Genomic DNA, 25,018 nt, shown 5'->3' with positions numbered 1-25,018 from the left:
TCCCATCGTGCTCAGGCATGTCACCGTCCTAACTATCCAGATACGATGATTAACGATAGTAACCCCATAGTACTCAAAGAAAAACAAGGTATGATCGATAGCGGCTCCAATTTTGTTAAGTTTGCGCATACCACCTGTGACGTCATTCGCCATACAAAAAAAAAAAAAAAAAAAAAAAAAAAAAAAAAAAAAAAAAAGACCTAAAATAGGGAAGAATTAGGACATAACCCCAAAAGTTATGTTTTGACATCGAGCTTGACATTTGAAAAATTATTTTCACATTTTGACACAATCAAATTTCACAGATGACACAATCTGTTTGACAATTTAAAATTGGCGCGCAGAGCTTGCCGACCAATGGTGCCGTTTATCACCTGTGACGTAGTGACCAACCTGCGCAATATCATACCTTGTATTCTTTGTATCATGAAAGTAACCTACTTCACAGCCTACCGTCTACCTGTGCGTCTACCATGCGTCTACCCTTGACCGTCTACAGAAAGGTCTACAGATGGTCTACAGCATGTCTACAGCATACAGTCCATAGCATACAGTAACAATTATTATTAAATTTGTTTTATATTTCTCTATGGTCTACAGGTATGGCCTACAACATAATATTTTAAAAATTTATAAGAATTTAACAAACAGTAATTTTCTTAAATACACCTAGGTGCAAAAAACAACTCGGGGTACCAACAACTCTATGTGTATATAAAATTATATAGTTCATTTTGAAATTTGAAAGTAAATATGGATCCAGCACTACTAAAAGAGCGTGAATTGTTTAAAAAAAGAGCTCTAATAACACCCACGTACGTATTTAAAAATTACAGGCTGAGACAGTTGCCTTTTTTATATTTATTTAATTTTAGAGTTGAAAAGAAAAAATTAGATACCAAATCTGAGACTCTTCGAGATGAAAAGAGAAAAACCAAACCAACTATTACTAGTTCTGTTCCTAAAATTGATATCAGTTCGTAAGAAAATGTGTTTTTCTTTAACGCAATTTAATATGAACAAATATTTTAGATACAAGACATCTACTGGTAGCACTCAGTATCGTTTTGGGGTGTTAGCAAAGATTGTGAAGCATATGAAACAAAGAAACCAGGATGGGGAGTCATATCCTTTAAGTTTAGAAGAAATACTTGATGAAACCAACCAATTAGATGTTGGAAACAAAGTCAAACAAGTGATATTTTTCTATTAATTACTATAATAGATGTATGCAATTTATTTCATTATTTGTTATAGTGGTTACAGAGTGAAGCGTTGACTAATAATCCTAAAATTGAGGTTACTCCAGATGGAAAGTACATTTTCAAAGCTACTTACAAGTTAAAAGATCGAAAAAGTTTGTTAAAACTGCTTAAACAGCAGGATTTAAAGGGTCTTGGTGGTGTGTTATTAGAAGATGTGCAAGAGTCTCTACCTCATTGTGAGAAAGCATTAAAAGTATGTAAATAAACTTATAATTTACCAATGCATTTGACCACACACTTTTTTTAGATTTTAACTAATCAAAATGAAATAATTTTTATTACCAGGCCTATTGACAAGAAAAAAGTTTTATTTTATAATGATAGAACTGCCCAATTGCCTATAGATGAAGAATTTCAAAAACTGTGGCGATCAGTAGCAGTAGATGCTATGGATGATCAAAAAATTGAAGAGTATTTGGACAAACAAGGTAAAAATCATGTGATATATAAGAAATAAATATTTAAGTAAATTGTTTAAAGGTATAAGGTCTATGCAAGATCATGGCCCCAAAAAGCCTGTAGCTATCAAACGTAAGAAGGCAACACAGCGAAAAAAGGTGTTCAAAAAGCCAAGAGACAATGAGCATTTGGCAGATGTGCTTGAGACTTATGATGATAATACTTTAACTCAAAAAAACAATATCTAATTTGTGATGTTTGATGTTATTCCATATGTAATTTTGATATTTTTTACTTTAAAAAATAATAATTTGACTAGTAAACCTAATAAATATAAAATAAACAGTATAAACACATTAATAAAGAGTATAATAAATTGTGTTTGTCCAATATTTAAGATAATGTAACTAGTTGTGGGTGTGTATAGTGATATGAACTTTAGTTTCCGGTGTATATTTTATATAAAATTGGAGACATGTATATAAATCAAGTTATTTATTAGTGTAAATTAAAATGTTTATACCATTTTTCTTTCTCCTTATTATAAAAATAGTTTTGTGTGATGTACCTGTGCATCACAGAGTGCGAAGAATTGTCGGTGGCTCCCCTGCAAATTATCCTCCATATGACGACCCTGTTGTTTACATAAGATTCAATGGAAAAGCTGCTAAAATAACAGGAGTTCGAGATTTTCCCCATTATGTTTTTAAAGGCATTAGATATGCTGAGCCACCAATAAAATCCGATCGATTTTTGGTATGTGGAATATTTTAGTTTTTGACGTTATACAGGGTCGCTGATATGTATGGAAACGGTTGATTATTGGGCAAAGTATACGAGGTCCCGCAAAAAGTTAAATATAAAAGTTATAGGGTTTTTAAATGTTTAACAACTTTTAACAAGTATAGCTAGAGACGTGAGAAATATAAAATAACACGCGACCGGTGCTATCCCCAAGTCTCTTCCTATATTTGTACAACTGTAAGTAATAAATTTAAGTATACAGGGTCGGTCATAAAGTCGTGGCATCTCAAAGATTCATTTTTTTAAATGGTATATTATTGGATATTTCAATTCTTCCTTCAATTTTAAGCAAAAATTCTAATACACATAAAGTACCTAAATTTAACCCTTTCCGAGATATCGAGTTTTGGGTTTGAAATGTTAAACGAAGATTTTGTACATTACGTCTATCCGTTCTGTAGCTACGGGGCATCCGTAAAGGGGGAAAAGAATCGTTTCTCGTAAAAAATTAGAGGATGCGCCCCATCAATAAAAAATCGACAAATTTGAATTTGCATGTAGCCAATGAAATGAGTGGGCGGAGTGCTCTGCGTTGACATACTCGTCAAGTCCAAGTGAACTCTCGAAATATATTGCTGTTTATTCCGCGTATTTATTTGAATGTTTTTTGTCCGCATTCCTTTCCTAGACGCAGATCCAGTAGACGTACTTTAATTTCCAGACTTGATGTAATCTCATTTTATACATCTTTAAATGCTATAACTTGAAAACTAATGTCAAATATTATTAAGTATCACAGTTTCTACAGAATAGCATCGTTAAATTAAACCCTTATTAAACCGAACACATCGAAATTATTTAAATTGAATTGTTTAAGTGATATTTTCAAAAGTCAATAACTCGGAAACGGTTGGTTTAATGTACATTCTGTGTCGCTCTATTTTTGCTTAGAATTGAAGGAAGAATTGAAATTTGCAATAATAACAGGGGGTTATATTTAAAAAAAAACTTTAATGTGCCACGACTTTATGACTGACCCTGTATACTTAAATTTATTACTTGCCAATAGACATAAAATCACTCACTCCATTCAATTGAGTCATAAAGTTCAGAACTGTTCCGCGCCATATGAAGGCACCAGGCTATTGCGCACAGCTCCTTTCAGAACCGTTCTCGAGTAGCCCAGGGCGTAAAGCACTGGAACTTGAAGTTCGCGAACGGAGGACAGCAAATGGTAGTACTTTCGTACCACCAAGGCGCAACTATCGATAGTAAAAGGATGGTAAAAGGCTTTTTTTCAGGCAAGTCAAATTATAAAATAGAAAATAAATTTCTTGCAGTATAGGTATAATAAAATTATATAAGGATTCTTGCCACTTAACTGCTGATATAGAAATTTAATTCTACGTCATAATGTGGATCAATCTGTTCTCACTACCGGTTTTATTTTATTATATACCTATACTGCAAGAAATTTGTTTTCTATTTTATAATTTGGCCTGCCTGAAAAAAAGCCATTTACCGTCCTTTTACTATCGATAGTTGCGCCTCAGTGGTACGAAAATACTACCATTGCACGCAGGCCGCTATCTCCCGATCGGGACTTAATATACATATAACCGATACTTTCCGACAAGTCGGAATTAACTATCTCTGCGCTGTGGTTGTCATTTTGTGAATCTGCCCAGGCTCACCTGATGATGGAGTAGGGCTGCGAAACCGGTAGTGAGAGCAGGTTGATCCACATTATGACAAACACAGCGTTGAATTAAATTTCTATATCAGCAGTTAAGTGGCAAGAATCCTTATATAATTTTATTATATACCTATACTGCAAGAAATTTGTTTTCTATTTTATATTTAACTTACCGCGTATATTTTACACAACAATCGACCGTTTCCATACATACCAGCGACCCTGTACATAAATGTAAAGTTAAATTTAAAAACCATTTGTTAGATATAAGTATTATTTGTATGAGTTTTTAGAGACCCAAGCAAAAGTTTTTAGAAGGCGAGGTAAATGCCACTACTTTTTCACCGCCCTGTATACAACCTCTACCAGGTAGAAACAGAGTAATTGGTAGCGAGGATTGCCTTTCTTTGAATGTATTCACTCCAGACCTGCCTTCAGGGACAGAAGGTATCATGTCTTCTATTTTTTTTTTGTAGTATTTTAGGTCATATTACTGGATTCCAAATATTTGTAGGCCTTCCTGTAATAGTATGGATTCACGGAGGCGGATTCCGATACGGATCAGCCTCACAGTATGGGGTAACTCAAAAAATATTCGCAACAAAAACAAATCTTTTAGATTAAAACTATATTAATTTTAGGTGAGACATCTCGTAGGTCAGCGTCTAGTAGTAGTATCCATTCAGTATCGTTTGGGATCTCTTGGCTTCCTGAGCACAGGTTCAAAACACATGCCTGGAAATGTTGCCTTGTGGGATATGGCTTTGGCAGTTCAGTGGGTGCGAAATTACATTGGATTCTTTGGTGGGAATCCCCACAAAATTGTCGTTATGGGCCACGATACTGGGGCCAGCAGTGCTTTATTAGTTACTCTTTCAAAGATTGCTAAAGGTATATATCGTCGGTATACAAATTTGTCTTTAATTTAATTTTTTTATAATATTATATTTAAAACATCATATATTTTTACAAAAAAATATTGATCAACAAAATTTATTATTTTGCTGATTCTACATTTTTAATTACGGAGACTGAAAGGTCTTTTTAAAGCCTCCATGGTTTTAATGGAATATTATAAAACCTATTATGAACATGATATGGAGCTATAGCATTTAAAAATTCCAAAAATAATAATTTTTTATTTTTTAAATATCCATTTTTTTAAAAAAAATTACTTTTAATTTTCCGAATTTTTAATAAAGCACTTTGGTGGGAATCATTTTGTGGGGATTCCCACCAAAGTGCTTTATTAAAAATTATATATTAATTATATTATTATTGATAATTGCCGTTATGGGCCACGATACTGGGGCCAGCAGTGCTTTATTAGTTACTCTTTCAAAGATTGCTAAAGGTATATATCGTCGGTATACAAATTTTTCTTTAATTTAATTTTTTTACAATATTATATTTAAAACATCATATATTTTTACAAAAAAATATTGATCAACAAAATTTTTTGTAACTAAGCTCCATATTATGATATTACACAATTGTTCAAGTCCATACATAAAAAAAACATAAAATACACGTAAATAATACATTTGAAGAGCACACGGCAAAAACGATGCAAGTGCATTTTTTGCTAATTTGATTTTAATGCATAATGTTTTTCTTCTTCCACAAAAAAATCCTTCTTCCTTTTCAAAATCTACGCGTAATTTGAATTAAAAAAAACGCTCTCCTGAACATTTATCGTTTTTGGACACACATCGTTTTTCCCCTGTGCTCTTCATTTGTTAATAATGGAGTTGGTCACTTTTTCTTGTACAGACTTGGTGCATTCTCCGCCGGTGCCCGGCCACCATCGGATAATATCGTAAAAAACTAGCATATACATATACACCGGTTTAAATAGCGAGTATGCGAAAAATTTATTAAATTATTCTAAAAGTGTTAGGAAGTATAATTTGTGAAAATTCTAAAAATAAAAATAAAAGAGTAAATGGGCGCGTTCAGGGATCACAGCCGCTGACATGCAGCGTAGAATTTCGCTGACAATTGATTTATGGCATTTTACGATATTCCTTAAACGGCAAAAATCAGCAAAAAGAACAAGAAACAGTAGCTGTCTCATGCGCTCTTTGTCTACTGTAAAAATTTGAGAGAAATATAAATAAATCGTCTTCAAATCGGTCTATAATCGATCTTTAGTCTTTAGAATAAAAATTACTTTGAAAAATGAATTATTACTGGCTGATCATTTAATAATTTCTTTTAAATTATTTTTGAAAATATATTATTTGACAATACAGTATTAAACATTAAATTTCTAAGAAATAACAGTTTATAAATAATTTTACCTATGCACCTAAACAGAGCAAATTAAACAAAATAACTTAAAATAACAGGAACTGGCAGTTCAACCAAGTCACCTTTTACGCATTTTTTTCGATGGTACAAATAAAATTACTGAAGAGAGAGAGAGGTGTAGTTTTATGTAAGATTACTTCTTAAAAGGGACGTTAACGATCGTCATTTCTAAGCCAACTGGGCGCATTTTTTTTCGATCTGACAGTATAATTAGAATAAAAAGTTATTTTGCTGATTTAGATTTTTTCAGAAAGTAGTATTTTTTCTTTATTTTCGTTGTATTCAGAAAATTCGACTTGAGATGGAAATCAAGTTGAATTTTCTTTATTTCTTCAACTTCTTCGATCTCTATTTACAACTGTCTTCGAACGTTTTAGATTAACCTACTGCTTTGTAACTTTTTTGATAACCAATATCTCCTATTTTGTAAAGATTCGATTAACTACGGCTACGATTGACTATAAACTTCAACAAACCATAAAAAATAAACAATAAACTGAGAAAATTGAAGTTATTTTACATTAGTTGACCACAGATAAGGAAATAGATCAAGGCTGACTTGTCTCATCCTAAATATTTACCCCTGAGAATTTTGCACAGCGGCTGACTGTTGCGGTTCGTCAGAATAGATCGTTTAGAGAATTTGCTTACCCAGCCACTCAGATGCTGACCGTCTCTGAACGCGCTCAATATTTTGATATCTTCAGAAAGTCTGACTTGTATTATAATTTATTATTCGAGATAAAAAAAACTTTTTAAATGAGTTCAACTACGGTAGCGAGCATAGTTTTAATCACCGGTTTTGCTAGTGGGCATAATTGAGGCTACTGTCAGCTATAACAAAAATTTTTAAAGGTACGTAATTATAATTTTAGAATATGTTCATAAAACATTTAATAACTAGTTGATTAAAAAAAGTATATCATTAATATTGCAAATTATATTTTATCCTCTCATAGTACCGGGTGCATCTCAAAAGTGGCTCACCCCTATAAACTTTTTTATTTTCTTTAATAAAAAAACGAGATTTGGTATGTTAGTATATGACATAAATTAAAATTGATTGACGTATTTAGTTGTTTTTGGTCACTTCCTGTTTCACCGGAAATGGCTAAAACTTTTGGTCTTTAAATGACATCGCCGGTATATTTTTAATTTATTCGATAGAAAATGACACTCTGAATAGAATATTCTATGTCAACTTCTGACTTATTAGTTTAAAAAAAATCGTATTTTAAATTTCAATCTAGAGTGTAATTTTTAATCAAGGAGCCTTGGAAAAATAGATTTGAGTGTCTAATGACTTCTTTCTAATTCTCTCCTGTCTTGTCCGGACCCGTTATAAGATGTCTAAATCGTATTTTTATTCATATCTCATTTTTTTCAAACGGAACAAGGGTGGCTCATTAGCTTATTTGGAAAAAGCATTTTTTATGAATAATTTGGCATCACACACTTGGTATTTCGAGTCAGATTATTATTATGAACCGCCATGTTACAATTTTAAATAAACCATATGCGAAGATGTCAAAAATTAACATATGATATGTCATTCTATTGAGAGCGTCATCATGCCCTAGACACTCAATGGTAATTTTATAGAACTCCAAATTTAGTTTCTTCCGCATCGCCAGGCGGCGCAAAAGACATTAAAGTACAGGTTTCTAATTTATATATGAAGATGACATGACAGTCCCTATGTTGACTATTGTCTATGGTCTAGTTTTTGTCTAGTTGACAAAATGTTGGTGATCAGTCAAGTTAATTTTAAATCATTACATAATCATTATTTAAATAATTATTAATTCAGATATTCCTGATTTGTCGCAAAGTTCGGTGATTTCAGTGATTTGTGTTTATAGTTTGTGTTTTTATTAGTTTGTGCATTCTGATATTTAGAGTCGATCATCGTTTTCGTGTTAGATACTAAAACTTTTTTATTAAAGTCATTTTGACATTTTAGAAATGAAAAATTTATGAACCAAATTAAAAAAAAATAGTTTAATCATAAATAAGTAAGTACATAGTTGGTAATGTATAGTATTTTTAGTAACAGTTATAATTAGTAGTCTATAATATTTTTGCTATATTATAATTTATTTATTAAATCATGAAATAGGCGCTATGTGCTCTATTGTTGGTGTTTAAAATGTATGTATGTATTTTAATTTAGTTTTAATTATGTTACACTTCTAATGATCTAATAAAACATAAAATGGCAGTAAAAAATCTATATTTATTATTTTATATTTTACAAGGAATAATTTTGCGCTTGAATAACGATACCGTGTTAGTTAGCGTTAATAAGTAACGGAACGCTAAAATTATGTTATGCCAAAACTCTCCATTAGTTTCTTCCGGATCACCAGGTGGCTCTAAATGACCAACCCATTTGTTTTATATCAGTGTCCAATCTATCTCTAGTATATGACATTAGTCTATGAGCGTCATTTTCTATCGAATAAAGTAAGAAAATACCGAGGGTGCCATTTAAAAATCAAAAGTTGTATTCATTTCCGGTGAAACAGGAAGTGACCGAAAACAATTATTGAATACGTCTATCAATCCTAATTTATGTTATATAACCAAATCTCGTTTTTTAATCTGAAAAAATAAAAAAGTTATAGGGGGTGAGCCACTTTTGAGACGCACCCTGTATATGTCTATTTAATTTTTTGACTATGCACTTTGTTTACTCATTTGTTTCGTCGAACTACTTGAATCCATTTTTTCTATTGATCAAATCGGTGTGAGAAACTATGAAGCTATACAATGTTGTTTCGGGAGAGGTAATATCTGGGAAAGTTGAGTTATTGAATGGTATTGCCCCTAACAACGCCTTAATTACGCTTTCCTTTACGCGTTAACATTTTTTCGGCAGTTTTATTAACATTTTAAATTGTCACGACACAACACGACGCACGCTGGTCGATTTTCGGCGAAATGCGGCAAAAAGTAATAAAAACCAGTTTCAAATTACCCTGTCAGAAATGTTTCAAATGTACAGGCAAAACACCAAAAAACAAGTTGGCTATGAAAAAAAGTTGAAAAAGTGTCGTCTTGTTACTTGACAACAATTTCAAAACAAACTGTCACTTGGAATACCATTGTGTTAATAAACATTAAACATAATTTGTTAAATTTTTATTACGGTTTTTAGTATTCTGTAATTTTGGAAAAGTATTTTTTACCATGAATGATAATTCTGGAGGTATGTATTTAATATTTAAGTAAAAATATGTACTTTTTATTTGATTTTGGATAAAGAATTATGCAAAGAAATGGAGAATGTACTTTCGCATTTATTTTTCACGATTTTACGTAGTTTTAAATCGATTTTATTACTGTTCCCCTCATTTCCCATTATAAATATATTTTTTTCCCCTTATATAATTATCTACCTTATAGGCTGTAAAAAGTTTTTTTGCGCATATTTGCGCATTTTGTCATAAACTTAAAGCCCCATACTCACTCTTCGCTACTTCACTTCGTTCCTTCCTCGCGCCCCTTCATCCAAAAATCATATATTTACTATGGGAAAATGTCGATTTTATGCGACTGTGTGTTCCTTCCTCCTTCGTCAAAACGCTACTTCGTCCGTTTACTTCCTCGAAACGCTCCTTTAACGTACTGTCGGTTTTTGGAGGAAGTAGCAAAGGAATTATCACGAACACAAAAAAATATATAAATCGATCTTGGATTTCATTCGTAGTTGATTTCTTGATTTGGCAGTACGTCTGTACAGGGCGTCCCATTTTCGTGTGTTTTGCAGGGTTTCTCGTTTATGAGTCGAAATACAAAGATGCGGTTTTCACATTACGCTGTTACTTTTTTATGAAACTAGAGATGCTACATACAGATATGTCCTAGCTCTCTTACTTCCTAAAATACAGGGCGAATCTGAAATTATTGCATTTTTCGATCCCCTTTGTATCATAACTTATCGAAAAGGTGAAAACGGTCTCCCGTACAGTTTTTCACGTAGAATGCAGTGACGTAACTATTTCTTCGTTGGAATCTGTCTTTTTTTAAATTGACTAAAACTTATATGTTTTTTTAAAGACGATATTTTGTATATTATTTTATTTTTCTTGTTACGAGCTTTCTAAAATACATATTTTCATAAACGGGGTAAAATTCATTATTTAACTTTATTACATAGTCGGCCGGTTTAAATTAGGTAATCAAAACAATCAACTAATTTATTCGACGTAAAATGTTGGTTATTGGCATGTTATTTAAAAGCAGCACAAGTTCAGTTTCCGTGTAGTTTCCGTGTAATATATCACGATGCAAAGCAAAATTATCTGGTAAAATTAAGTTAAATAAAATAAGAGCCGTTTAGCAGTTTAGCAGTACCTAAATAAATAAATATAGAGTATATTATAATTTTCGAAAGCTCATAACAAGGCAAATAAAATAAAAAATAATATATAGAGTGTCCTGTTTAAAAAAAGAACATAAGTTTGAGTCATTTTTCGAAATAGACAGCTCCCAACGAAAAACCACTTTCGTCACTGCCATTCTACCCTTTGAATAAGAAGACTAAGGAAGGAGCATAATGCTATCCATGTATTCATGCATGGTGGACGGAAAAGCCACCATAAAAGCTCTCTAGGGTGGGGATCCTTGACAGTTCTGTTTGACGATTCATTTGACACATTTGAATTTGATTTGAAATTTTGTGGATTTGTCAGTCTTTACGGAGCTTATTTTATGTTATTTATTATTTATTCTACTACTGATAGTTGTATAAAGGTAGTAAATCTAGATGGAAATTGTGGCAGAACTTAAATTAACAGTGACACTATCGCGATTTATCGAAAAAGACTCTAAAATAGTTGGTTGTGTAGCGTGCGGTAGATCTCGGCAAAAATTGAGTGAAATAATGGAACAACTTTTCGCTAGTAAGTGACTATATAATATACATACGTGTAGTAAACCGATCATTTATGAAATTCACTTAAATTAACTAAATTATATATTTTTCTTGCATTTTTAGCTTTTATTTGTTACTTGTCAAAGATTAGATGTCAAAGAATTTAGATACGTTAATTTGACTTACCTGCTTCAGTAGCGTATCGGATGTTTGTGTTAATAAATACTTATTATAACTTATCTATTTTTATTAGAATTATATATTTTTATAACAATTTTAATAACTACCAACATTTATTCACAACGTAAAATAAAACAACAAATTATTGAGTCTACCCCACGTCTACCCTACATCATAGTTTTACATTTTTTAAATAAAATTAGAACGACACTGATAAACCGGATTTTAAGTCGGCCATATTTGAGGCCCATCGCGGTGTACCTAAGATTTTTGATATGCTCCTTCCTTAGTCTTCTTATTCAAAGATTCTACCTGAAAAACGAGACACGGGCGGTGGGTAAGTACTCAATGGGTAGAACAAAACAAAAAATCAGGGTATCCGGTATATACCTGTACATTTAGATGAACAGTCTAATTTTATAAAAGGTATTTCCAACGACCGCATAGTAAATACCCGATATAATACCAGTAATATCAGGAATACGAGTATATCTACAATATTTCTTATATATATTGTAGATATTATATATTGGTATATTTCTATTCCCGGTTTTATACCGGGTATTTACTATGCGGTCGTCGGAAACTCCTTTTATTAACATTAGGATGTTCATCTAAATCTACAGGTATATACATATATACCCAGATTTTATTTATCTACAAATTGGGTACTTACCCACCGCCCATTACTGACCCTTTTCACCTTTTCGATAAGTTATAAGATAATCGAGATACAAAGGTTATCGAAAAATGCAAAAATTTCTACTAATTAAAAAGTAAAAGAAAGAAATAAGAAATAACTTTGAACTAAGAAGGCTAGGATAAATACATATTTATCCTAGCCTTCTTAGTTCAAAGTTATTTCTTATATAGCATATTTAGTTTCGTAATAAGTAGAACAATGATGTGAAAACAGCATCTTTTTATCTCTACTCAGAAACCAGAAACCCCATAAAACACACACAAATGGGACATCCTGTACATCTAGCAATCGCCAGTCGATATAAAAGTAATTCACACACAATAGTCTAAAAAATGGAAGAAAAAAACAATACTGTCTATTTGTGAAAAATGCATGTCCATATTTATGTAATCGTAGCGACAAAAATAAAAAAATAGAAATAATGTGTATGATGCCTTTACAAAGATATCTGAAGAAATGGGGATTGACATCATTAACGTTTAATTAGTATGCCATATTTCATGGTTTCGATATAAATTACATAATAAACTTTACTCTATTGTTGACTCGCCTTGTACATTCATACTGATATACCTTGTACATGATACTGAAATATTCGGATTTATTAAAAAAAATATATTATTAAAATTCAGTTTTTATTTTTGACACGACAAAGAATTGCAGTTTTATAAAATAAAAATTATGCGCCTTTCGGATTTTTTAAAAATTTTAGAGGTTACTAGATATTTCGTATTAAACATGTAGCTGCTATATTAAAAATATTTTGTGGTATGTTGTTGCATAACTGACTAATTTCCAAGCATCGAATGGACGAAGGAAGGAAGCGAAGGGACGAAGGAACGCGAGGAAGGAGCGAAGTGTGAGTATGGGGCTTAAAACACACTTTACAAGTAAATAATGAAGCCCCTCTTTAATTTTTTAAACCCATGTTGTATATCGCGTTAAAATATTGCATACACATATAATACCAAAACGACTATCTTTTGACATATTTTTTATGTTAAATGTCAAAAAGATAGCTGGACGCTATTTTGAAAAAACTAAATAAAAAAAGGTTAAGTTATATCTTAAATGAAAGGTCTGTTCATTCTTAATGTATGACCAAATTTTAAATTAAATTAATTAAAATCACTGTCACTTTCCCAAACAAAATGGCGGCCTGCCAAAATTTTGAAAATTCTAAAATAATTTTAGTTTTTATTTTTTTTAAATTTGGATCAAGTTTTTGCTGGATTCAGAGTTCCGTAGCCGTAAGACGTAAGCCGTATCGTTAGCCGTAAGACTTAAGACGCAAGGAAAGCCATTCACAGTTGCCGTAAGACGTAACGATAACTTCATCGTAAGCGTGCGCACTACCGTTTTTAATAGGTTATGTTGTTGTTTGGGCTGTGAATGTTGTGAATAAAACTATAATACTCCTTATTTATTTTGTTATTATTAATTTAATTGAACTAAAATGGACACGGACAATTATATTTTCGTTGCCGAAGTGAAATATCTGTGAAATATTTTATAAAAGTTGTAGAAATGGCTACCGAGTACCACCGAACCTAGCCGACAACACCCGATTCGATAAGACGTAACGGAGGTCCCGACGTAAGTAATTGGTTCATTTCTTACGTCTTAAGGCATACGGCTTACGGCATACGGAGATCTATGAACGCAATCATGTGATTGTGAAGGTCGATATCCCTTACGTCTTAACGATACGGCTTACGTCTTACGGCTACGGAACTCTGAATCCAGCAAGTGTGGGTTTTTATGAATTTTCAACCCTGTGTAACCAAAATGAATATAAGTGAAAATATTTTTTTAATAAAATCCATTGAAGCATTAAACTTTTATGTTGAATACTTTTTTCCCAAACGTCAAATTAAAAAGTTGTTAATTAGGAGGGGTCCATTTAACTGTGAACACCCTGTGCATGCTAAAATTTGTTGACCAAATTAATTAAAAAACACATATTTTTAAAGTTCAGGTTATTTTCTTATTGCAAAATATTTTTTGCCACGTTTCGACGAAAATCGACCAGTGTGCGACGCCTAGTTCGAACTCTTTCACTTATTATTCTACAAATCACACAAACCTCGTACCTCGTACCTGAGTGTTTTATAGTCTCAATAGCCCCCCATACACCAGCGGATAACTTAACCAATTTGATATGGCACGAGCCAAATACGCGGATAAAACTTCGTGTGTATGTGGCGAACCGAGCCGAATCAGGCCGTGCACTATCGCCCACAGATGATATCATGATGATATCACAGGTTTAAACCCGTCAAATTATATTTGGCTGTTTTGCGACGCGTATCAAGTCTTCGAACTTAGTACTTAGTTGAGTTTTGAATTTTGAATTTGGATCAAATAATTAAAAATAATGTCTGCCGACTCACGTTACTTGTCCAAAGAATTTTTAACAGAATTCATAAACATTTACCAAAGCTATCCATGTTTGTGGCAAGTAAAATGCGAAGAGTACATGAACAAAAATTTAAAAAACAAATCATATGAGAGGTTCGTTGAGTATTGTAGGAAAACAATACCCGACGCTAATCGGGAGTTTGTTTCAAAAAAAGTTATAGCGCGTCTTCTACGATTGTTATTCATTTTTACAACTCACTGAGTACAAATATGCCGAGTAAATCTAAGACCGCTGGTTAAATCTTTCAGAACTTCCAAAAGATCGCGAGCCAGATCAAATCTGTTATAAAACGTCAAATTTTGTTCCATTAACAACACGATTTAATCAGGCAAATCTAATCGGGCTATAAAGTCGGTGAGCGAAATTCGAGCTCAAAAATGCCGAGAGTTTTGGTATGTGCCGAGCCTAGTTCGCCGATACAATTCGGACGGATCATATCGGTCCAACTTATATGTTAATGTATGGGGGGCTAATAACTGCACTAGCAAAAAACTAAAATACTTAAATATTATGACAAAACCACTCTATTTCAATATTATTTTAATGTGATCAATAAGACACGGCGGCGGCGCGGCGGCGTGAACTATATATATTGATAATTTCTGATCTTTGTCGTTGAAGCGCCGCGGTCGGAATTTGTTGAAATCGACTGAAATGACAACAAGACTATACCATGCAACGATATGTTTTTCCAAGAACTTAATTTTGTGTACTACTAAAAAGTGTATAACCCTATCATATATATGATGGTCTTCTAGGTATGCCCAGTGCAGTAATAGCCATGTCAGGTACTGCCGTTTCTCGTTGGGCAGTTGACAACGCTCCTGTTAATACAGCTCGCGAAATAGCAGAGGAAAACGGATGCCCTACCCAGAATGATATCACCATGGTCAGATGCCTGCAACAGGTGCCGGCGGATCTGATAATTAAAGTAAGGCAAAGAACAAAGAACTATAATACAACCGTGTTAAGGAAAAAACTAGAGATGTGCAAAACTGCGATTCTCCAATCGCAAATGTAACTGCGATTGGTAACCTGCGATTGCGATTTTAACATTTGCCAAACCAAATTATTCGTAAAAGATGCTTTTTTTAAATATGGCATTTAGCAATCCTCGTTCCATTTGAAAAAATTGAAATTTGATTAAAAATATGATTTGCAAAATAAAAACACTAAATCACCACAATACACCAAAACACTTTTACTTTTACACTGGACGCGCGTTTCGCTAACCATGTTAGCATCATCAGCAGATGATTATAAACTAAAGTATTATTTTAGTTTATAATCATCTGCTGATGATGCTAACATGGTTAGCGAAACGCGCGTCCAGTGTAATAGTATATACTTTTACTTTTACACTGGACGCGCTTTTCGCTAACCATGTTAGCATCATCAGCAGATGATTATAAACTAAAGTATTATTTTAGTTTATAATCATCTGCTGATGATGCTAACATGGTTGGCGAAACGCGCGTCCAGTGTAATAGTAAAAGTGTTTTGGTGTATTGTGGTGATTTAGTGTTTTTATTTTGCTGTGTAACACCAAAGGTTCCAACCTATGGTTCCAACCCTCAACTGTAATATGATTTGAGCATCTTTTAACTGGTCAGGACAAGACACTAAAAACAGTAGACGATCAAATTTATTTTTCCAAGGTATCTTGATTAAAATTAGTGTTTTTAATACAGCCATGACATTCTAGATTGAAATTTAAAATACGATTTTTTAAGCGAAAATGTCAAAAGTTGCCATATGATATGCCATTCTATTCAGAGTGTCATTTCATATCGAATAAAGTAAACACTAGAAAGTGTTTAGTGTGTAAAAGTTCTAATATAAAGGTCTCCGAATTATCTTTTCAGAGACAAGTAAAGTATTCAGTTGTTCTTTTATTTATATTAAGCCACATGCATACTTTCTAGTTAGATTTCCTAAGAATATTGACATTCGTACGGAGTGGCTAAATGTATTTTTTGTATAATTTAATTTTTGTGACAGTAAACATTCAATTTATTGTGCAAATATAAGCATTTTACAAATTAAATTTTTAAAATTAATGTTCAAATTTGGCGCGCGGACGATAGGCCCTCCACTAGGATAGATAAAATAGAAGCACCGCGTGTGCAACAAAAAAAGAAGATAAATGGAAGTCGTTGATATGTTTGCGACAGTTTCCATAGTAATTTACTTATCCACGTAAATATATATGATCTAGGGATATAACCATCAGATTTATACCGTATGATCGAAAGAAAAACTGACGCCCAGTTGGCTTGGAAATGACGATCGATGACATTTCCCATATAAATTTACATATAAAATTACAGCGACCTTCATTTCATAGCCATCGCTGACGCCGTTTTTTTTTCGATCATACGGTACTTAGGTATTTTTGCTTGTCATTTAGTTGAGAATACATTTATGTTTATAATGCACATATTATTATTACATAGTTATGGCGTTTTTCCTTAATACGGCAGTATAGGCAGATTCTTTTTTATAGAAAGATTCAAATATTGAATTCAACAAACTGCAAAACGACGGTTTTGTTTCTGGTATGAATGGCAGAACGGGTGCTAGACCAGTTGCTGAGGGTACCAATGACGATAGATCATTGCCAGGTTTCATTGAATATGATCCTGTAGAGTCGATGTACAAAAGGAGCAACCCTCATATACCTTTACTCACAGGAGTCACAAAAGACGAAACTAAGAAGGCTGTGAATGGTAAGATAAAAAGCCTGCACAGTTTTTCTTATTCAATTCGATCCTTAGAAAATATCATACCTAGTGACTGCACACCTGGTGCCAACATAAACAGTTATCGACGTCACAGAAGGGCTACACGACTAGATTCTGATTGATTTTATAGTTATGTTATATAAAACATTTTTTCTAAATACTCTAAATTTTAATAATGAATTAAAATGGCAGATAGGCACATTCAGTGACATATATTTTTTAAGGAGGAATACAGAGTGTCCCCGGCTGAGCGTGCATTATTAGTTTCTAGAGAACCACAATATCTAGATCGGAGATTTTTTGCACATCATTGTTTTACGAGAACTATCGATTAAAATATTTTCAATATGGTGGCACTTCCGGAAATACCGGAAGTTGACAACAACTTTCTTATTTTAAACGGGTGCCCCCATTTTTTATGACATACATAAATTCTCTGTAAAATTCTATGAATATTGACTATAACACTCTATACCTAACCTTAACCAAAGACTACACCCTTAATCGTTTTTGAGAAAAAAAATATTTAAAATTTTTGGACGAAAAAAACTACCTGTCAAAAAAAGATGTATAGCCTAAAAGTCAAATTTAGTGATTACAATAGCCACTGTGACATAAAGAGAGGGCCATCTATTTCAAAAATTAAATTGTTCAAAGGTCATATAATAACGGCCGCAGCTGTCGTGGAATTGAGCGATTAAAAATTTATCATAAATAATTTTTTTCAAATGGAAATCGGTATATAGGCATTTCACTAGTGAAAAGGCTTTTCAATTCCTTACTTTTTGACTATACATGTTCCTATACCTAAAATAAACCGTTTTTAAGTTATTTAAGGTTTAGTTTGAAAATAAATATTTTTCTTGATTTTATCTAGCTTCCTTTAACATTAAGTGTCAAACAGTCAGTCAATTTATTTCCATCTGTCAGAACACGAATTATTTCAATTTCCTGCCTGCTTAAGAGTTTAAAAAGTGTATTTATAAAAATACATCTCGTATTTTCGCTCTTTAGTGATATCTAATAGTTGATATTAATAATATACCTTATGATCGAAAAAAAAAACAGCGCAAAGTTGGCTTGCCAATGATAATCGATAACATACTGCTTTTTGAACAAAGTGTCACAATATGACATGGCCAGATCTATTGTTTTACATCACTTGTCGTTCAAAGTCATGGGCTACTGGTTATCTAGAAAAATATACGCTTTAAAACTAAATCTAACATAACTTAAAAACAATTTATTCTCAATTTATTTAAAAAATCTCCGATCTAGATATTATTGTAGTTCTCTAGAAACTTCTAATGCACGCTCAGCCTGGCACACCCTGTATATCTTCAATATTTCTACTAAAAGCCCAAAAAATCATTGGCCGAGTCTTTTTGAAATAGGCGGTCGCCGAAGGTTCCTACGAGAACGGGTTTGCTAACGAGTAACTGACTATTAATCGACACAAAGTTGCACGAATGAGTTTAAATTCGAATTGCTTTCAATGTATTGTTGTTAAAATAATTTATAATACTCTTAACGCGTAATGGTTCCACTGTAGGAACTCTGCCTCCGGCGACCGCTACGTGTGTTTTAGACATGAGGGCTATTTAATACTCCTATTAGTTGTCGATTTCAAAGTATTATGGGTTGTATCTTAGATTAGCGTTGTATAATCGGTTAAACTTGTTCTGCTTTTAAGGACACTTTAAGGAAGACATCGTTAAACGCCTGTCCTCAATACCAAACTTTCTGAGCAAAGTTTTAGTCTCTGAATTACAAAATATGGTTGTCTGGAACAAACTGACGGGCAAGGATGGCCTTCTAGGCAATATTTCTCTAGGAATAGTCGATAAAAACGGTAAACTGGAGCTGGGTTCTTTAAGGAACGTTTTGCCAAATAATTTTGATAATTACCTCAAAGTTAAGAGCAACGATATTAAGGGACAGCTGGATAAAATAGCAGAAGTGACAGGTAAATTTATTTTTGTACCTTATTTCACGAATGCAGGATTAATTTATGCAACAAATATTACTCTGGCCAAGGGCGTCAAGGGGGGATAAGAGGGGGCACTTCTTCCCACCGTCTGGAATCTGGTACTGGTATTATAATAGTCAAAATTATTATCTTATATAACTCCGCGGAGGAGTACTATTGTCGATCTTCGTATATTCCATATTTGGACTGTTGAATATTAAATATTCCATATTTCGTCGTCGAATACCCGTTTTTCAGACGAAAATGACGTATGTTTTTCTTTCTTTGGACTTCACTCCAGTAATATGAAAAAACATAATTTAAGCTCATTTAGACAGATTCTCTCGAATATACCAAAAAAGTGCAACATTGAAAACTTAAAGCGAGAGCAGATGGCGAAACTTAGTTCGAGATTTGGAAGAACAGAATGGAAAGTGAAACTTATGATAACACCATAAGTTATTTCTATTTGTTGGAAGAAACCACCTTTTTTTCAGCAATTTCTACAGCGATAAAAATAGGTCTCACTCTTCCAGCCACCACATGCTCGATTGAAAGAGCATTTAGCGCCTTGCGAAGGGTAAAGACATGGCTCAGATCTACAATGGCCTTTTAAATATCCATAGAGCTAGTTTCTTTTAAAAAAATCAAAATTTATCGAAGGAGTAGTCAACAGATTTGCAATAAATCCTAGAAGCTACTTTTTAAAAATAATTCTGAAGTAGAGTAAATAGTACTTTTTTGCTTAAAAGTTATTACGATATATAGGTATTTGTTAGTGTGTAAATTTCAGTTAACCCAAATATTAAGGTCCGTTCACACGGGCTGCGCCGCTCCGCGCCTCGCCGCGCAAAACTTTTTTTTAACATGTACTTTTGAAGTGTATTTTTTTTAGCGCGCACAAAAGTATGTTAAAAAAATTACTTGCGCGGCGCGGCGCGAATCGGCGCAGCCTGTTTGAACGCACCTTTAAATAAACCTATTTAGGCTAAATAGGTTTATCTAATATTTATTTAGTTATTTAGGTTACAATTTATTCGCAAATTTTGTTCATCATTATATTTATATACTTTTATACATTTCTGTATTACTAAACATTACATATGTTTCAACTAAATCCCCTTTAAATTATTAGTTGATTTTTCATTCATATATCGTCGTCAATATCACGAAGTGGCGTAACTCATTTTTTGATATTTTTCATGAGAGCGCAGCGGTTTAAAGTCTTTTATGACTTTTTTTTTAATATAATAATAATAGCTCCCGTATATAGCGTTTGACGCCTTGGGAATAGCAAGGTACAGCTTGCCATACTAGAGCCGTTCGGTATACAAGGAAGGTAATGTGGCTAGCACTACGCTTCAACCGCCTATTATTACCTCAGGATTGTGAATCCCAAGTACTCATTTAAGGCTGAGTCGACCTAGGTACCCAAACTATTTTTATTTTAATAAAAATAGTCGGCTGATGAAATGCCGGGTGGGTTCTTTTTTTTAATACTAGCCAAAATATATTGAAGCCACTGTTGTGTTTCTTTTTTGTTAAAGAAACACACAATATATCTTGGTTCGTATTGAGACAAAAGTACTAAGAAGCTTTAAACCGCTCGCGCTCTCCCGAAAAATATAAAAAAATGAGATGTCGGACGCCCTTGCTCTGAGTGATTTAGTTACGAGATTTAGTTAGAATAAAAAAGACATAATTAATTAAATCATATTAATCAACTCAATTTTCTTAGCTGATGCCTTGTTTAATGTACCGGCATTTCTCACTGCACAATTGTGGGCAGGATCACAAACCTTTTTGTACAGCTTCGAGCATGCAGGTAGAATGAACAAGGGCTCTAGTTTTTTAAAGGGTCTGCCCTTGATTGGAAACAGCTCAACAGGTATATAACAACAAATTTACTTCAAAATTTTAAGTAAAAAATATTTTTAGACGACAACAACAATATCGTAGGTCATGGTGACGAACTAGCATATCTTTTCGATGCACAAGACATTGATGGCAATCCATTACCATACCAAACACCCACCGATGATGACGTGAAAGTTCGAAACATTTTTCTTCGAATGATCAATGATTTTGTCCGTCACGGAGAAATAACAGTAAATGGTGAAAAGGCGCAATCTTTCAACGGTGTAGAAAACAACTACATTCAAATTGGTCCGAAACCAAAACTAGCTAACAAATTCCGTTTCTGTCAGATGGCGCTGTGGACCAACATAGGAGAAAGACTTAAAAGTTCTTCATGTCAATTCTTGAACGCCATCGGACTAACACCGGATCTACCAGGGTTAAACTTGATGTATAATAAGAACAACAGAGGCAATAATCCTACTGGTGGGATTTTAGGTCAACAGACCAAACAAGGAGGATTGAATATTTTCGGTTAAAAAAAGTATATGGAAAAAAACTACCTTATAATAAATTATATTTTAGATCATACATCTCTAACAGATAAAAATTATAACATACTTAGAATGTAATTTTAATATATATATATATATATATATATATATATATATATATATATATATATATATATATATATATATATATATATATATATATATATATATATATATATATATATATATATATATATATATATATATATATATATATATATATATATATATATATATATATATATATATATATATATTTTTTTTTTTTTAATAAATTCAGTCTGTGCTAATCGTTGTTTTGCTTATTTATAGCTGGAGTGTCTAGAGAACCATGCGAAGTCTTTTGTAAATATAGTTGCCTAGCCAAAGGAAACCAATGGAGAAATGAAGAATGCCCATCGTTCGAAAAACCTGTTTAAAACTGAAATCTAGAAAACAGAACACAAAAATCAGATATTAAAAGTGCATAGACTCCAACGAAAGAATATATAATATTCCTAACAGTTCTCTGTCATTTTCAATCAAATGTTTTTTTTGAAAATGATTTTCAGATGATGTCGGTCAAAATCATATATTCTCTCGCCGAGCAGACTTTACATATTATTATATTGCTTTTATTAGAATCCGCAATACAACAAACGATACGACAAAATTTACAGTGACAATATTTTACTTACTTATAGCGGTGAAAAGCAGAAAAGATAGGCCGGATAAGACACAAATCAGAGCATATTCTTTTGTAGATTCTCCTTTAACTGTCAATCCCAACAAAGAACTTCCGACATGTTGAAGAGCGGCTAAACTAAGTACTATCTGCACAGCCCCAAACAGTAATACACCTTCGCTTACATAGTCGGCGATCACTGAATCAAAAGAAATACAGAGATGAGTACATATTTTAAAAAATCGATAAATATTCAGTCCACTCTGGTGCGGTCGTTTATTCCATTGCACTAAATATTCTTAATTTTTATTGATGCGAACAACACGCGGTGTGTTGCGCACGTCGCACAGTGTTGCATCAGGTAGGGAATAAAGGACAAAAATAGTATTGTTCTTAATAATTGACAACAAATGATTTATTTATATAAAACTATGATTTATTTATGTATAAACACATAAATATTTAATATTTTAATTCTACCGCTTGGTATTTGTTTTAATACAGGGTGTTGAATTAGTCCCAGTAAAAATATATTCTAAAACATGAAATTAAATATAATAGTAATTTAATAAAAAAAATAACGGGGTTAAAAACTAGATACAGAGTGATTTTTTATAATGCTCTTCTTTAACATTGCTATACATTTTAAGTTTCAAAAAACTACATAATTATAAGTATGATTTATCATTATATTAAGCAGGCTAATTAGTATAGTTTTCACACATTGTCAAAAAAAAAAGATTATACAGAGTAGATCAAAAAGTAACTTTAAATATGCTCTTTTTTTACCATGGAAACTCGAAGGTAATACAGGTAGCATACCTACCATAAATATAGAATAAAATAACTATCATAACTTCCATAAATAGAGTATAAAATAGTCATATAAAAATTTGAATTTGTACTACTAGAATTTGTAATTACTAGAATCAACACTTTATACACTTATAAAAAAGGGGCTACATTTAAGTTGCCCTTTGATCCAGTCTGTATACTATTTCTTTGGGGTTTCTGCACGTGTGTGCGAAACTACACTAAACACACAGCTTTATAAAAAAACTTGCGTTGGATTTGAGGGATTTCATCTGAAAAATTATTAATTGTAAGAACAACGGCAACAAACGGCATAAAATAATATTTTAGTGCAGTCTGATGACCGATATATTCATGAAAAAAAGATCTCATATGTTTTGATATATATTTTTTAGAACCTTGGTTAAACTTTATTATTCAATATTTTAAAAAAGTAACGGTAATAAAATCATATAGGCATTGGTAAACACGCTTGGATAACAATCATAACTTATTTAAATATACAGTAACATGCATACATTCAAAATTATTCTCCATCATTCACCAAAACAATTAAGAACACGATGAATATCTTACTTAAAATTTAATTCAATGTAACAGTTCTTAATAACAAAATATGTTGACATGACGATCAAATTGTCTATTATCAACTATACCGAACGGCTCTAGCATGGTAAGCCGTACCTTGCTACTCCCAAGGCGTTAAACGTTATACCGTGCTGACAACTGTAACTTTTGGGTCGGTATTTACATGTATGGAAGTAAATCGCATAGGGATCCTATTAAGTCGGAGCGAGAGAAATGCGACGGTGTGCTGTTGCGTTGTTGCCTGCAAATCCACACAACCCAAGGCTGGTAGACAACTTTAAAGCAGCCAACAACACGCTTCGGAGAAAACTACGTCAACTAAAAGATAACTGGTGGTCACAGAAAGCTAATCAGATTCAAGAGTACGCCACGCATCACGATTACCGTAAATTCTTCGAGGCTGTAAAAGAAGTATACGGCCCAACCAAGAAGGCAAGCTGCCCAATCATGGCACAAATTGGCGAACTTCTAAAAGAGGAAGAGCAAATCAGAAACCGCTGGAAAGAGCATTACAGCCATATCCTTAACCAAGAAAATAACCCCAATATGGAAGCGCTAAACACAATACCTCAGTATAACAGCCTCGATGTATTAGATATCCCAATAACAGAACAGGAAATAAAGGCCTCCATAAAACAGCTTAAAAACAACAAATCAGCTGGCTGTGACGCGATTCCGGCGGAAATCTATATGTGTGCAAGTAAAGAACTTATTGGTCATCTTAAGGCTCTCTTCGATGTCATACGGGAAAGCGGAGAGGTACCTCAGGACTTTTGCAACGCAAATATAGTGAATATATTTAAGAACAAAGGAAGTGCATCAGACTGCGGAAACTACCGGGGAATTTCACTCTTGGCTATCGGCGGAAAAATTCTTGCAAAAATTATGTCAAACCGCCTGCACCCACATATAGAAAAAATCCTTCCAGAATCGCAAACGGGTTTTCGCACTAACCGCGGCACCGTCGATTCCATATTTTCCATCCGCCAACTATAGGAAAAAGTAAAAGAACAGCAGTCTAAACTTTATGTTGCCTTCATCGACCTAACAAAAGCCTTCGACTCTGTGAACAGAGATGCACTTTGGGCAATTATGAAAAAGTTCAGAGTACCCAACAAATTTCTTACAGTGTGTAAAAGCCTCCATAACAACAACCAGTCAAGAGTGTCACATCATGGATCACTAAGCGATCCCTTTCTGACAAATACAGGAGTTAGGCAGGGATGTG

The 25,018-nt window shown here is 32.9% G+C and overlaps 3 protein-coding genes across 4 annotated transcripts in view; 2 read left to right on the top strand and 1 right to left on the bottom strand.

The window, feature by feature from the left end:
• The first annotated feature begins 421 nt into the window (after positions 1 to 421).
• LOC115878368 (general transcription factor IIE subunit 2) lies at positions 422 to 2,034 on the top strand. Its single transcript, XM_030894841.1, has 7 exons — positions 422 to 600; positions 674 to 815; positions 876 to 980; positions 1,033 to 1,195; positions 1,258 to 1,458; positions 1,513 to 1,693; positions 1,746 to 2,034. Exons 2-7 carry the CDS (start codon positions 754 to 756, stop codon positions 1,910 to 1,912), a joined length of 879 nt encoding a protein of 292 aa, XP_030750701.1. The 5' UTR covers positions 422 to 600; positions 674 to 753; the 3' UTR covers positions 1,913 to 2,034.
• Positions 2,035 to 2,148: 114 nt separating this feature from the next.
• On the top strand, positions 2,149 to 21,804 carry LOC115878367 (liver carboxylesterase 1). Its single transcript, XM_030894839.1, has 9 exons — positions 2,149 to 2,420; positions 4,398 to 4,551; positions 4,619 to 4,683; positions 4,746 to 4,995; positions 15,360 to 15,532; positions 17,108 to 17,330; positions 19,039 to 19,311; positions 21,053 to 21,202; positions 21,253 to 21,804. The coding sequence occupies exons 1-9, from the start codon at positions 2,178 to 2,180 to the stop codon at positions 21,708 to 21,710; spliced, it is 1,989 nt and encodes a 662-aa protein (XP_030750699.1). The 5' UTR covers positions 2,149 to 2,177; the 3' UTR covers positions 21,711 to 21,804.
• Positions 21,805 to 21,996: 192 nt separating this feature from the next.
• LOC115878364 overlaps positions 21,997 to 25,018 on the bottom strand; it is a 77,787-nt gene continuing 74,765 nt past the window's right edge. For both annotated transcript variants that reach the window (XM_030894836.1, XM_030894835.1), the window contains exons 12-13: positions 22,403 to 22,588; positions 21,997 to 22,153 (exon numbers count right to left, since the gene is read on the bottom strand). In XM_030894836.1, coding sequence (XP_030750696.1) covers positions 22,047 to 22,153; positions 22,403 to 22,588 — 293 coding nt within the window. In that variant the 3' untranslated portion in view covers positions 21,997 to 22,046. The remainder of the gene's footprint in view (positions 22,154 to 22,402; positions 22,589 to 25,018) is intronic.

This window comes from Sitophilus oryzae, unplaced genomic scaffold, assembly GCF_002938485.1.
Source record: "Sitophilus oryzae breed Bouriz unplaced genomic scaffold, Soryzae_2.0 scaffold_1508_pilon_pilon, whole genome shotgun sequence".
In the NCBI taxonomy this organism is placed as follows: Eukaryota; Metazoa; Arthropoda; class Insecta; order Coleoptera; family Curculionidae; genus Sitophilus; species Sitophilus oryzae.
The sequence above is the reverse complement of the archived record's forward strand: the minus strand, read 5'-3'. Positions and strand labels throughout refer to the sequence as shown.

Excerpts from the sequence above, each read along its gene's own strand:
- LOC115878368 (XM_030894841.1), top strand. The coding sequence starts at position 754 with ATGGATCCAGCACTACTAAAAGAGCGTGAATTGTTTAAAAAAAGAGCT. Across the intron at positions 1,196-1,257 it reads TTGGAAACAAAGTCAAACAA|TGGTTACAGAGTGAAGCGTT; the intron begins GTGATATTTTTC and ends TATTTGTTATAG. Across the intron at positions 1,694-1,745 it reads AGAGTATTTGGACAAACAAG|GTATAAGGTCTATGCAAGAT; the intron begins GTAAAAATCATG and ends AATTGTTTAAAG.
- LOC115878367 (XM_030894839.1), top strand. The coding sequence starts at position 2,178 with ATGTTTATACCATTTTTCTTTCTCCTTATTATAAAAATAGTTTTGTGT. Across the intron at positions 2,421-4,397 it reads TAAAATCCGATCGATTTTTG|AGACCCAAGCAAAAGTTTTT; the intron begins GTATGTGGAATA and ends ATGAGTTTTTAG. Across the intron at positions 19,312-21,052 it reads TAAAATAGCAGAAGTGACAG|CTGATGCCTTGTTTAATGTA; the intron begins GTAAATTTATTT and ends CAATTTTCTTAG.